Below are 13,265 nucleotides of genomic sequence, written 5' to 3'. Positions count from 1 at the left end.
ATTGTTCATGCCATAGATATTCGTGGTCCTCTGTACCATTAAAAAGGGACTGAGGAGGTTGTGAGTCCTGAGGGGACTTCTTATATCACATAGCCCCGTGTTTAGGAAAATCAATGCTTTGACTGAATCTCCCACAGCGATAACCCACCAGCTACAGGAGTTTAGGATGCAAGGCAACGAACATCTGGGGCCATTCTCTCAACCAGGGACTAGTATACAAAGGTTTCTGCAGGTGAGTGATCCCCAAACCCTTCATCGATACTCCAATAGTGCCCTCGCCCGGAGTTAGAGCTTCTGACGCATTTCGTTAGCCGCTATCGGTATTTCGCAAGGCCGAAGAGATGCAACTTCCAACCGCCAACGACGATCTCATCGGATCGGGGGACGGGACAACTCTTGATGACATCTACGATATGCCATCAGACGATCGTCGCTCCTTATTTCACAAGTACCTAGTCAACAAGGACAAACCAATCCTAGTGCAAGAGCCTATCGCTTGGTCAGATGACGAGAGCATTGGAAGGTTTTTCCTTCTGAAGAAGTTCCTCGACGAGGACGAGTCCAAAAAACATCTTCTACTAGAAGCTCGACGAGTGTTCTATGAGGAGAACTCATTTGTGCTCCTGTTGAGCGGACTATCTCGCTTCTTGGACGACATGCTTGGCGATTGGGAAGATGCTGTTCCGGTCGAGATGCTAGTTCGTGATCTCACAGTGAAAGTGGAACGGAACGAATGTCATTGTGGGCAATTATTGGACTACATCCAGCGACTAACCTATTTTGCTAAGATGCCTCAACTACAAAGGATCACGGTCGAGTGGCATTCTCCGACAGAAAATGTAGACCAAGATCTGCCTAATGACTGGAGCACTCTATCTAGTCTTGAGAGTAGTAGAGGCGACAGCTTGAACAGCCCCACGGACGATGATGGCACGTATGATAGTGGAGATTTCAATGAGGCTTCAGCATGGGGATATTTGGAAGACGATGCGTGGAGTTTAGATGAAGGTGTCGAGGGTTAGCTCGTATCAGAGAACCTCAAGGCACCAAGGTGAGGCTCGAGTCCCTGCGGTGACTGCAAAATGCAGATAGCTATTCGGAAGCGTAAAAAAGCTGTAAAATCCCACGTCAAGAGTTTTTGTGTGCTATTTTATTATATATGTGTCTATGTGCTAGATAAAAATCGATTAAAGATCATACTTATAGAACCTCTTGAAGAAAGAAACAACAGTCGTATTTATTTGATTCTCTCCAAAGCTGATATGCTTCTTGCACTCAAGTTCCTGAGTGTGGCGTATTCTTATATAATCAGGAGCATGAACCATATCATTAACGTCAATAGCTAGGCAGCCAGCAGCTTTCGATACTTCCTTCTAGGAAGCCTGTAACCGTCAGAGAATTGCTTTTTCACCGATATGTCTCTTCGCTCGGTTAGGTGAGTATACTGGCTATCACAGGAACTCGTTGGTATTGTTTCTGACTTAGAAACGCAATAATTAGGCGACTCATTCCCAACAACTGCTCGCATATATCCTCAAGACGGGTTGTAGAAGACGAAAGTGCTTCGACGTGAGGCTTTTCAAAGTACTCGTTCTCGACATGATCGAATAGGTGATTGTCAGCCCCACAGAGCGTTCAACGTGAGTGTTTCCCTTGAACCAGTCGGTTTTGTAGTTTACTCACCGTTCTCTACTGGCGTCCAGGGTTTCATAAAAGTATATACAGTATTCTTCAAGCTTTTTTTTGAAATCAGTGTTTTATTCTTTCTTAACTTCCCTGTTTGATCTACTATCTAATCTTCTTTTTCTTTAATTCGAAAGTCTTCAAAACTCTTGTTAGTCAAAATTGGAGTCTGACATTTCCTATGCCGGTCTGCTTCGATTCTGCTGCCAATCAAGCCCGAAGTCGCTTGTCCAACTGTGTCTCGGACGGTCGTCGGAATTATTGATATATCGTGTCGAGATATCAACAGTTGTTTCGACGAGAATAGTGCGGCGATTGTGGTGGGTCGTGTTTGCCTTCTCATCGTCTGCCCGGTCAAGGCTTGGTGAGGAACGTCTGGATCTCGCGAAACGTACCAATGACCAAATACTTGGCAAACATCCCGCTATGATTCCCAGAGTCGCCTCTATAACAGTCCATTTGGCCACATCTCTGTATCGAAGTAAGTGGCCAAGCATAGGGGAAAGTAGATAAATCGCGTGTCTTACACCGTTTCGTAAAGGAAATCCTTTGTGGGTTCCAACATCTTGATATAGGGAATGCGAACAATCATCACCACACCGGCGCTGCCATATCCGGGTTCGTCAGCAACGCATTAAACGGTAAGAAGACACCTATCGGGATGTTTATCCTTGCGCTGTGAAAGCCAGCTGATAGGAATACAAAATGGAACTCACAGGACCCCTAAACTAGCCAGTGCTTGAATTCCAAACTTGGTCTTCCAAGGTAACGACCCTTTCCATAGGCTCATGATAGGTACCAGAGCCAAGACCCAGTCGCTGATAGCCAAAACGATGCTAAGGACTATACCAGCAATCGGCACAATGTTTTTGTGACATTTCCCACGCACAATGGTTTTGTCAGATCTCTCAGGCACAGTGGGGCGCCTGAATTGACCCCAGTAGTAGCCAACGGGGGAGCACTGGAAAATGCTGGCAAAGAAAAACGCAGTCGACGTAGCCCAGATGCAGACAAGGCATAAATTCAAAATGATTTTAAGTGAGGGACTGTTGACGACATACACCCGGCGGAGATACACGACTAACGATGTTTTGACGGAGCATGAAAGTGCGGCGTATAGTAGTTCCCCGAAATACCATGTCTGGAAGCCTTTGACAACTTCCGCCTCGTTCAAGTTATCCGCATGCTGCCCGATTCCGCCTCCGACTATGCCTCGTACTATGAGGATAGCCTGGGAGATGTATAGAAGCTACGAGAGTAATCACTGTCAGTGGTATCCTGCACATACTCCAAAGATAAGAGAGCTCATGTAAAAGATTGCAGCTGTAGTCATGCATTGCATAGTAGTTGAACGCGGAATGTAAGCTTACCACCGACATATACATCAACTTGTCATCCAGTGGATGCGGCTTCTCATCTTTTGCATCGCTCATCTTCTTTCTCCCATTGATAGACTGCGCCCAGAACCGTAAACACCCTGAGAGGTACACAAATACCGTACTGCAAATCTGAATTATGAAGAGCTCGAGGGCCTTTTCACTGGTATTCCAAGCCATCTTTTAGGCCGAGATAGATAGCAGCTATACACAGGTCTTATGATATCAATCCCGGTCTAACCTTCAGTATGTGACTGATAGATGAAAGCTCGGTTTTTCTTGCATTACACTTGCAATTATGTATCGCAAGGTTGAATTACTGCAGAACTACAGTTCGATTTCGGAATTCTTCTAGGGCAGGGTTACGTTTCTGCCTGCTTCAATACCATGATCTTATAGCTCTTCTAGGGGCCTCGTCAAATATAGGAAAATAGTCTTAACGGAGCCGCATCGTCCCATATTCGCCGTTTGAACCTCCATCCCTTTGCGTTTCTGCTGTTATTTCGGTGTAAATAAGCCCGGTGAAAGTCAGTACAGCCTCTCACGGTTTCACCTCCGACCTGGGACTATACGAATAGGGCAAGCTATTTAAATCTTATGAATTTTAAAATTCAACATAAAGACGCCGGTTATAAGCTATGCTGATGTCGGTGCACTATCCAACGATGAGGGAGAGTAGGGTAAGTGCCTTCGTTATCGATCTGGAATGCATCCCATCCAGGCACAGTAGTGGTGTAATACTATCCTTTTGAGCGATGTATTTGGACCAGTGCATGTGTATACAAAATCGACCAGTTTTGAGCGAGCTTCATACTCTGTCGGAGTAGTATGTTGATATGCGCGAGGGAAAACCAACCAGTAACTGTGCTTCATATGGCATCGGCAATATTAGACGTTGTTCACAACCATCCACCGGCTAATATCGGCGGTTCCAGATTTCTCTGTGATGTTGTTGATCTGTGGAGAGCATGGATCAAAAATGGCTCGAACATATCTCTAGAACTGACGTTACAGACTTTGGTGTCCTGAAACAACTAGATAATACTACAAGTGAAACCCTCTGCGTGATGGGTGTCTTCACATATTCCATAGGAGAAAAGGATGCTCAATTCATTTCACCTTTTCGGAAGCCTTCCCGTTGAGCTTCGGACCGAGATTTGGAGCTTCGCAGTTCGTCCCACAAAGCCTGGTGTACAGGTCTTCAGCTTGAGCAGTGATTCAAGGGGACAGCCGCATGGAGAGAACACACAAGAAGCCCCTTGGGCCGCTACTTATTGCCTAACGGCCCCGAAGTGGACCTTCGGTCCTATATCCAGTACAGTCAATACATTTGACGAAACCCTAGCTTCATGGACCAAAAACAACCCTTCAACTTATGTGGTGGACTCGGGTCTCTGGAATGCCTGCAGACATTCTCATCGCGTTATGAGGGACATCATTGAGTCCACCAAACCCATGGTCGTTCAGACAAAGGTGGAACGTGGCAATCGCCAAGGGAAGGTAGGCGCGTTACGGAGTCTACCATCCCAGAAGCGCACAATCATCGTATCGCCCAGTCAGGATCTCTTCATTCTGCAGTTCGACAATCCTGACATGCTCAGCTGGTCTTTGTTAGAGGATATCGTTCCCTTCGACACAGTCCCAAGCCTGGTGCACATACGGAATGTAGGGTGGCAGTACCATCCAATCTGGGCCTCGAGCTTACAGGACTCTCCATGGATTGGAAGTCTTGACTCTTTATGCTCCTATATCGTATACGGCGTCAGGTTCGGGGGACTGGAGACACTATGGCTCATAAACTACCGGATCAAACGAAAACATTGGGTTTCATCGAAAAGTGAAGTCAAGGGGCGAGATCTCAAGACCTTCGAAACAGATAACTTTCGATTTACAGAGGTGTTACTCGATGAGAATGTACTTTCGCCGGAGCAATTGTGGTGGGATGAGGTGGTCGCAGAGGATGATCCCTACACTGTCATTGACTTTCTCGCTTTTGTGACGAGGCTCCGACTGTTGGTATCTCACATTCTTATATCTACCTCTACTCTTGAGGCTACCAGGCGAACCATGAGCATCAAGATCCTTTCCTGTGAGAATCTTTAAAAACCACACGAAAGAAGATGAGTTGTGGATTTTAGAGGTAACTAGCGCTGTAGAAATTCGCGAATCAATATTCTTAAACTAAATATCTTGGCTCGCACATATAAGATTCGAAAGCTATGAAGAGTGATGCAAGTTATGGACCATGTCTAAGATGTACCTACCCACACGGGAGAGGTCAAAGTTTGTGTCGTGACGGCGGCTGATAATATGTCACTGTGCCATCCCACGTTTATATGTAAGGAGACCTCGTGCGGTTAGGCTCTATCGTATTCTTTGGCTTAAAGGAAAACTACGCAACTAAAACTACAATTCTATCTTACTTCTTAACCGGTATATGTCACTTCCTGAGTAAATAGTACGTTACACAACCGCTGCTATATACGCCACCCGCTTTAGGGCAGTTCCTGTTGATGTTCTCCAGAACCCCTCGACATGCTTCCACATCTTTTGCCCCAACAGAGTGCTTTGGGCAGGAGGGTAGTATTTGCATTCCAATGAAGGTATCTCCGTAGGTTAATGGGTCGATGGGATGACCTACATCGACGGTAACATCCTGTAGTCTGTCACAGAACGACCTGACACACTGGACCCTGGATCTTGAACTCGATACAAACTTGGGTACTGAAGGATGAGTTTCTTCCCGGCATATCATGGGTGTCGCTGTACCTGTCGCTGCATTTGGTGTTGTTCGCGATTGGGTTATGCCGGGTGTTTCTACAGCCTTTGACCTTACTGAGGAAAAATATTTGGCAAACGCTATTAATATTCCTGAATTCGAGGAAGCACTCGCCAGGCTTCTTGCGGTTCGCAATATCGCCCACACATTCATCGAGTACCCCGAGTTTCATGCTGTTATACTCTCCTGCAACTATATGGCCCGGGACGTCCTCCTACGCAGCCGCAGAGCGGTGCCGAAGCTTCTCAAAAAGACTTTCGCTCAACACAAACAAGGGCTCGTCAAGAAGCTTCATAATTCTCTCTCATCTATGGTCCACTTCACCATTGACATGTGGACCTCATCGGAACAGAAGGCGGCATACCAGGCAATCGTGGTCCATTTTGTAGATGCGGAGACGAGAGGAGTCGCTCAAGCGTTATTGTCACTGCGCGAGTTCAAAGGAAGCCACAACGGAAATTGCAAGCCAAGGCTTTCCTGGAGGTTGTCGAAGAGTACGATCTCAGAGGAAAGGTTGGCTACTTTACGATGGATAACCACGACGCTAACGACACTATGCTTGACGATATCGCAAAAGAGATTGATGGTTTAGATCCGGTTGCCAGGCGACTACGCTGCAGTGGCCACATCATGAACCTCATCGTTCAAGCCTTCCTCTTTCGGAGTAAAGCAAAGAAGATTCAAGAGGATGAGAGAGAGGGGATTGATGAGGCGTATGAGCGGCTGTGCAGGCTATCCGAAAGAGAAGAAGGGGGCATTATTACGAAGGCACAAGCTACCGAGGAATGGCGGGAGTTTAGTGTTCTGGGGAAACTCCACAACTTGTGCATATATTCAAGGAGCTCTACCAGCATTTACAACGACTTCAAGGCCGAGATTGGCAGGGCCTTGCCGAGGGACAATGACACACGTTGGAATTCATGGTTTCGCCTCATTGACGTGGCAATTGAGAATCGGGCAAAGTTCATGGATTGGATTCAAGAAAATCATGCCAAAATCGAGAAAGATGCACTGGACCACAACGACTGGAACGAACTAGGAGATATTCATGCGTTCTTACAAGTATTCCACCAGATCTCGGTGCGCCAAGGCCGGGAGAATACACTCGATGAAGTTCTCTCCCATATGGACTTCCTCCATCATCACTTCACGCGGACTAAAAACCGGGCTTTCAGTGGCCCACGCTTCTACGTGCGCTTTCACGTGGCTTGGCTAAAGTTCGAGAAGTATTACCAGCTTACCGAACAAGCCCCGGTGTACGTGGCCGGTATTCTCCTCCACCCAGCACTCCGAAAGAGCTATCTGAGTGAGCAGTGGAAGAGAAACCCAGCCTGGGTCAGCAATGCCGTGAAGGCTGTAAGGAAGATCTGGTCCACAGACTACAAGAGCTACCAGCTCCCAGATGAACAACAGGAGAAAGAGCAAGAACTCGATGAGTTTGATCGCTGGAGGCAGAAGGTGTACAGCACAGCGAGTGAGGTGAAGGATGAATTCGACCGCTTTATTTATGTAAGTAATTTGAAGCCTTCTAATGGCCTGGTTTTGATGATACTTCGCAGGGCTCACAGGTTGGGATTGGACAACAAACGGCCTTACAGTGGTGGCTTTAACCGACGCAGCGAGAGAATTTCCCCTCCTCTGCCGTATGGCTATTGACATATTCTGCATCCCCCCAATGTCTACGGAAGCAGAGCGAATCTTCTCAGGCGCAAGACGGCAGGTTAGATGGGATAGAAGTAGGATGTCTGCCAAAATGGTAGAGGCATGTGAGTGCATTAAAAGTTGGATAAGTGTTCCAAAGGGAAAGAGCAGGCCGCTCCTTGCAGGGGTGTTTAGAGAAGCGGAGGATATCGACGCGGCTGTAAGGATACTCCAAGAAGATATAGAGATGAGTAAGGGGGCAGAAAGTGATGGCGAGCCTAGGGAATTGGTAGTGTAGGTAGGCAGACAATGCCAAACATCTTTGGGGTACTTGGAGATAAGGTGCATATCGATGCCGAGCTTGTCAAAAAATTGGACTGCAACTGGATATTGCTTCGTATGAAACTGAAACCAGTTCATATGAAACTGAAACTATACTGACGTCCGGTGTCATGAAACTGAAACTCCCCCCAGTTTCAGTTTCATAGCGTGGCTATCCAACACTGGATGGCCCTGCCAGCAAGTCTCTCGGCATCCTCTCTATGACCTTGATCATACTCTATACGAGCGTTGCTGGTCAATTGTTGGAATCGCAGTTCGATAGTGACCTGGTTGGCAGTGAGTGCTTGAACATTGCATTGACGAGCTAGTTTGGCCTGCAATGGATTGCGGCATATGTAGAGGTCGATCAAAACCTCGAGCGCGATATGCCCTCTCTGCCAATTGAAATGACCATCGGGGATCCATAGCGTGCCCGAGGTGTCGATTGTATCTCCCAGGCCTAGACCACGACGCTGCTTGAGCGACCTCTGGCCGCGGCCGCGCGTCCGCACCGTCCAGGTTGGCCGCCAGATCCAGTTGTCGAATCCATACTCTTGCTCATCGTCAACTGAATGTATGAGAAGACGACATAGAAGCTGCGCGGTGTAAAGTCCAAGGATCTGCTGGACGGGATCGAGTGAGGAGGAGGACGACGACGACGACGACGACGATGATAAAGGCTTGGCTACTTCATTCGACGCTTGTAGAAATATGTGGTCGAGTGGAAGTAAAAAGCGAGCAGCCTGTGTAGACACAAATTTCACCACTGTCTCCGTTGGAAGCACCCAAAAAGGACAGTGTTGATCACTGGCTGCGGAAGTGAAGGGAACATTCCAGCACACTGGGCCAGTATGAGGGTTCTGGTCAGGGTCTAGCATGCCGTCGGCCCACATGGCGAGGATAACATCGAGACGGAAGGTGACCTCTTTCCGGATCCCAAAATTCGGATACCTTTTCAAAGTGGCGACGGCTCTCATATGCCGCTTATTGGCTTCCCAAGCATCTACAAGATGGGAGCGATTGAGCTGCGATACGAATGCACGCTGTCGGTTTTGATCTGTAGCTGCTAGATCTTTTAACATTGCCTCGTCGAAAGCCAGAAGCGGCAATAGCCCCGAGCTAAAAAGCTGGTAATCACTGAACATGACTCCAAATAGATCTTTGCTACAGTTGTATGCTTTGGCCCGGATAATCCCAGGTGATCTAGCCTCCGGGTGGCCAGGATTTGATGCCCGACTCGGCTTTGCCTTAGCATAATATGTTCCCGCGTCACGAAGAAGATATGACCGATACTGGTCAGCAACTAGAGGGGCTTCGGGGACAACACCACCCAGTTGATCATGGAGGTGGTCGCAGCAAGCGCTCTTCCACAGAAGTGTCCAGGGCTCATCTCTATGGGCTGGCGATGGAGACGATGGTTGGCTTACGTGATCTCGCATGCCTATATCGAGCCAGCAAGAGTGCATGTCAATCTGACTTGCGTTAAGTCCAGCTAGGACAATGTCACGAAACAGGGCCAAGCTTCCCTCAACAGTCTGCGATACAAATGTGTTCTTCAGATCATGTGCTTGGAAGAGTAGACGAGGGTTCTCGAAGTATGGAACGACTTCTCCTCTCTTGGTTTGGACACGATGCAGATTCGCTTTCTCCACTACCGATGTCCAGAACTCTGCAAGGTTGCTGGCGGGGATGCTATAAGATAGGCGAAACGCTCGGCTCTCGTCTTCGGCACTCCAACGGCCGGCACCTGGTTTCTCCTGGTATGCGCGAGACTTGGCGTACAACAGATCGTAAGAGCTGGGTATCTCTTGTCGCACATGATCAGGGACGGTTTCGAAAATAGCTGGAAGGATGATCTCGTCGTATAAGTCCCTAAATCGTGCGAGGGAAAGGCTGTTGGCGGAAGCCTTTGTGTGCGATCGAGCTCCATTGGGGAAGAATACTAGAACAGAGAAGCGGACGCCGGCGGTGATGAACGTGCCGATGGAGGTGTGTCGCGTGTGTGCCAGGTCCAGACCATGAGGCTGTATGACTTGAGCGGTAGAGATGTTACTCTTGTAAGCCGGGAAGAAAGAAAGCCGAAAGTGACTAGGGGCCCGGATAGCGGACAGACTCTTCGCCCCCAACCAGATGCTATCGACATCCCACTGTCGCTCGACGGTTACGGAGTCGTGGGGTAGCGAAGCCTGTGTCTTGCTGAGAGACAGCGGCTCGGGAGGCTTATCGGAGAGGAAGCTGTGCCATTGAGGGAAGGAAGCACGAGGATCGCAAGCATTACCACGTTCTGCAAAGATAGTTTGCAAGGGAGGAAGAGAACGGCTGACGTATTCGGTATGCTGTTGGAGGGTGTGGGTGTTTTCCGGCTCGGCACGCTCGTCCGAACTCGGGCCTGTTTGAGATGTTTGTCAGCAAGTTCTAATAACCTCAGGAGACACGATTGACTCTATAGCTTACAGCTACACTGGTGATTAAAGAATGTTCGAAGTACACGATCATACACGTCGCCCTGCTGGCGCAGGAAATCAGGACCACCGGCCGTATCCTGGTTGGAAATCGCCTGGAGGAAATCGCTAAGGATCAAATCCTCGGGCTCATCTAAGGGCAATCCAGATAGATCCGGCCATTCAGACGAGTTCGATCTTGACAAGAGAGGGTTGCCTCTCGATTGGGATGATGATAAGGAGCTACCGTGTCGACTAGAGCTAGGCGATGTTAACGATGGGGTCATCGGCTGTGACGATGTATCATCTTCCAATATCGAGGCCTCTGATCTGTTTTCTTGTTCATCCTCTTCCAAGAGATTAAAATTAGAGAGGGATGGAGATGATAAGGGTAGGACGCTCGTTTCGCTAGCAAGCTCCGGCTCAGACTCAGGTGCCGGCACCAACGAGGGTCTGGGCTCGTTGTCCGGTATGTCACCAGGTAAAGACAAGAGCGGTATCGCATCGTCTCGCAGGCTCAAAGCAGAGAACTCATAAGTGAATGGTAGATCTTGAGATTCTGTAGCCTCTTGGAAGATTTGTTGTAATCTTGCAGCATGCTGACGATCGCGGCATCGCTGGACACGGAGACGCGTCTGCGACCTAGGTGATACGATACGGTCTACCTCGGAATGGCTAACGGGTATCGCAGCTATTTGCTCGCTTTGTAATGGTGTCCTAGAGCCTGGGGTTTCCGTTGCCAAGGTCTCTTCGTCCTCGTCAGTATCGGCTGCTTCCCGGTAGCCTGTGTTTGCAGAGTACGGCGTCGCGACGTAGATTGTATCGGCGGGTATTTGTTCTCTAATCGGCCGTGCGGGTGCTCGCAGTCGCGCGGCTGTATCCGGTCTCCGGATTGCCGCATCCGCCAAGACGATCGGTTCGTTAATTGTTAAGGGCGGCTCACTGACGAGACGTGGGCTTCGGCGACGTGAGCGAGTGGTGTGCGACGGCGACTGTCTATCAGCTGGGGGTGGGTCGGTTCGGCTAGACTGTTGACCATCATTATCTGTCGATAATTATTAGTTTAAGTCACGTAGAGTACGGATGGAAAGATGGAGAGACATGCTGGGCACAACTGGATCCGCCGGGATTATTTCTGGGAGTGATTGGCTTGGTTTATGGGTCTCGGCATTTTGTGTCTGTTTGGCTTGGCGGGCTACTAGACGCTGCTCTCTCTCTCGCTCTCGTCTACGAGCGGCTTTTTCGGCCTTCTGCTCTGCTGTTAATGGACGACGACCCATCTTAGTATGCGCTGATAGAGTTGCGTGTAAATGGAACAAGGAGAAAGATAACGAATGGTAAAACACTATATTTGATTTATTTGTTTATTTGTTTATTTGTTTATTACTCGAACCACGCGTCTATACGCAACAGTCAGGATTGCCTTTGAGTTCACGCTTTCTTTGCTTTTTCCTATGTGACGTTGCTGATCTACAGAGTATAATGAGTGCTGATAGGAAGTTTGAGATTAAGAGGGTACCTAGCGTTTGAGAAAATAACCAGCTGAAAACTTACGGGATATGGACGAACCTAGGGTAGATATGGTCGTAAATAATTATAAATGTCTATAATAAATACAAATAAAAATCAGCGATGATTTTAGGATAAATTAATACTACTACTGATACTTGTATACTTTGTTTGACGTCCTTTCTTGTTGGAGGGTGTTATGACCAACAGGTCCTTATGCACGCGGAATAAGCACCCCACTTTTCGCTCCAATCATCAACTACCTACCCTGTAGAAGTCGAATGCACGCCATTCGACTTGCATATTGTCGAACCGACCTCGTTCGATTTGCATACCTCCAAGTATATATACATTCTCTTAGCACTAGATAGAACTTAGCTCACTAGCTATCAACAAAACTTCTTTACCTGAATACGCCTTACCCGCACTATTCATTATTAAGAGACGTGACACTTCGCTACCGCTCAGTGACAACGCCCTACGCATCTGCCAACATAAACCTAGTACGGACTAGTTTATCCATTGGGAATCACAACCGTCACAGAGGGGGTTTTTCTATTATCCTTCTTTGGCTTGACAAGCTAGTTAAGTGATTCTTTAATAAAATAAAATATGTCTGTCACGGGCTGAGTCCGGCGGTACGGGTGGACAGGGAACGCTTCGGGCGTAATAGGTTCTATTGCTACGGATAGGCACTGCAGGCAGGTCAGGCTCTATTAACAAGACGTAGCTCAAGGAGCTACGTTCAGGATCTGACTGGCGGTCTAACTAAGGTTACGGCGATAACGCTATCGCCACGTGATCTGATCCACTTGTGGCTCTAGGGTAGGTTGGTCTGACTTCGAGCTGTGACAATGTCGATATTGTTTTTTATGCTCCACTGTGAAACATCGAAACCATAATGAAGTAAAACGACATACCTGACGCTCGATTTATGTCATGACCGAGGGCGGAGAGATATTGAACGATGAATTCTTCAGTCCTGCAAATATCGTGACTTTCCTGTAGGAGTTTTGATTGATCACGAGTCACCTTGAGCGCCAAGCTAGCAGGCAGAGTAAATTAGGAAAAACATCTTGACTCGTGTATTAAATAAGGAAAGGAGTGATTCTAATGAATCTTGATGCGTAGTTGTAATTTCTGTACGGTCATTGTATTGCATCTCCAGACTTGTTATTCTTAGACGAGATGCGACTTTACTCCCAACCCTAGGATCCTGGTCAGTTTATCGGCAGGGTTGGGCAGAGTGGGGTCTGTACGTTCAGTTATTCGATATTCTATTGGTTTGGTGGGTCGACCGTTCAGTTAAACGCAATATCATTGGTCTTCGGTATCGGCCACTAAAAATGTAGGATAGACGTACTGACAAAGGATAACACGATTTAGATATTATAATATCTGGCTGATATGAGGTACCATAGTTTCATTGGGCTAAATAGAGTAATGTTTATTGGGCCTTTATTTATACTGATATTATATGGTCGCTATCTATATAAGGATTAAAGGATGCTAGAT

The 13,265-nt window shown here is 47.7% G+C and overlaps 4 protein-coding genes across 4 annotated transcripts; 2 read left to right on the top strand and 2 right to left on the bottom strand.

Moving 5' to 3' along the window:
• Positions 1 to 341: 341 nt before the first annotated feature.
• Positions 342 to 1,022, top strand: FPOAC1_007208 (uncharacterized protein; the record flags this gene model as incomplete). Its single annotated transcript, XM_044851676.1, has 1 exon — positions 342 to 1,022. The coding sequence occupies one exon, from the start codon at positions 342 to 344 to the stop codon at positions 1,020 to 1,022; it is 681 nt and encodes a 226-aa protein (XP_044710388.1).
• An 840-nt stretch (positions 1,023 to 1,862) lies between these two features.
• Positions 1,863 to 3,239, bottom strand: FPOAC1_007207 (uncharacterized protein; the record flags this gene model as incomplete). The annotated part of the gene is made up of 4 exons (XM_044851675.1): positions 1,863 to 2,154; positions 2,211 to 2,288; positions 2,400 to 2,932; positions 3,054 to 3,239. 4 exons carry the CDS (start codon positions 3,237 to 3,239, stop codon positions 1,863 to 1,865), a joined length of 1,089 nt encoding a protein of 362 aa, XP_044710387.1.
• Positions 3,240 to 4,160: 921 nt separating this feature from the next.
• FPOAC1_007206 (uncharacterized protein) lies at positions 4,161 to 5,162 on the top strand (the record flags this gene model as incomplete). Its single annotated transcript, XM_044851674.1, has 1 exon — positions 4,161 to 5,162. The coding sequence occupies one exon, from the start codon at positions 4,161 to 4,163 to the stop codon at positions 5,160 to 5,162; it is 1,002 nt and encodes a 333-aa protein (XP_044710386.1).
• Positions 5,163 to 7,961: 2,799 nt separating this feature from the next.
• FPOAC1_007205 (uncharacterized protein) lies at positions 7,962 to 11,521 on the bottom strand (the record flags this gene model as incomplete). The annotated part of the gene is made up of 3 exons (XM_044851673.1): positions 7,962 to 10,189; positions 10,255 to 11,286; positions 11,323 to 11,521. 3 exons carry the CDS (start codon positions 11,519 to 11,521, stop codon positions 7,962 to 7,964), a joined length of 3,459 nt encoding a protein of 1,152 aa, XP_044710385.1.
• Between the last annotated feature and the right edge of the window lie 1,744 nt (positions 11,522 to 13,265).

Source organism: Fusarium poae, chromosome 2 (assembly GCF_019609905.1).
Source record: "Fusarium poae strain DAOMC 252244 chromosome 2, whole genome shotgun sequence".
Lineage (NCBI taxonomy): Eukaryota > Fungi > Ascomycota > Sordariomycetes > Hypocreales > Nectriaceae > Fusarium > Fusarium poae.
Note: the sequence above shows the minus strand (reverse complement) of the source record. Positions and strands in the feature narration are given on the sequence as shown.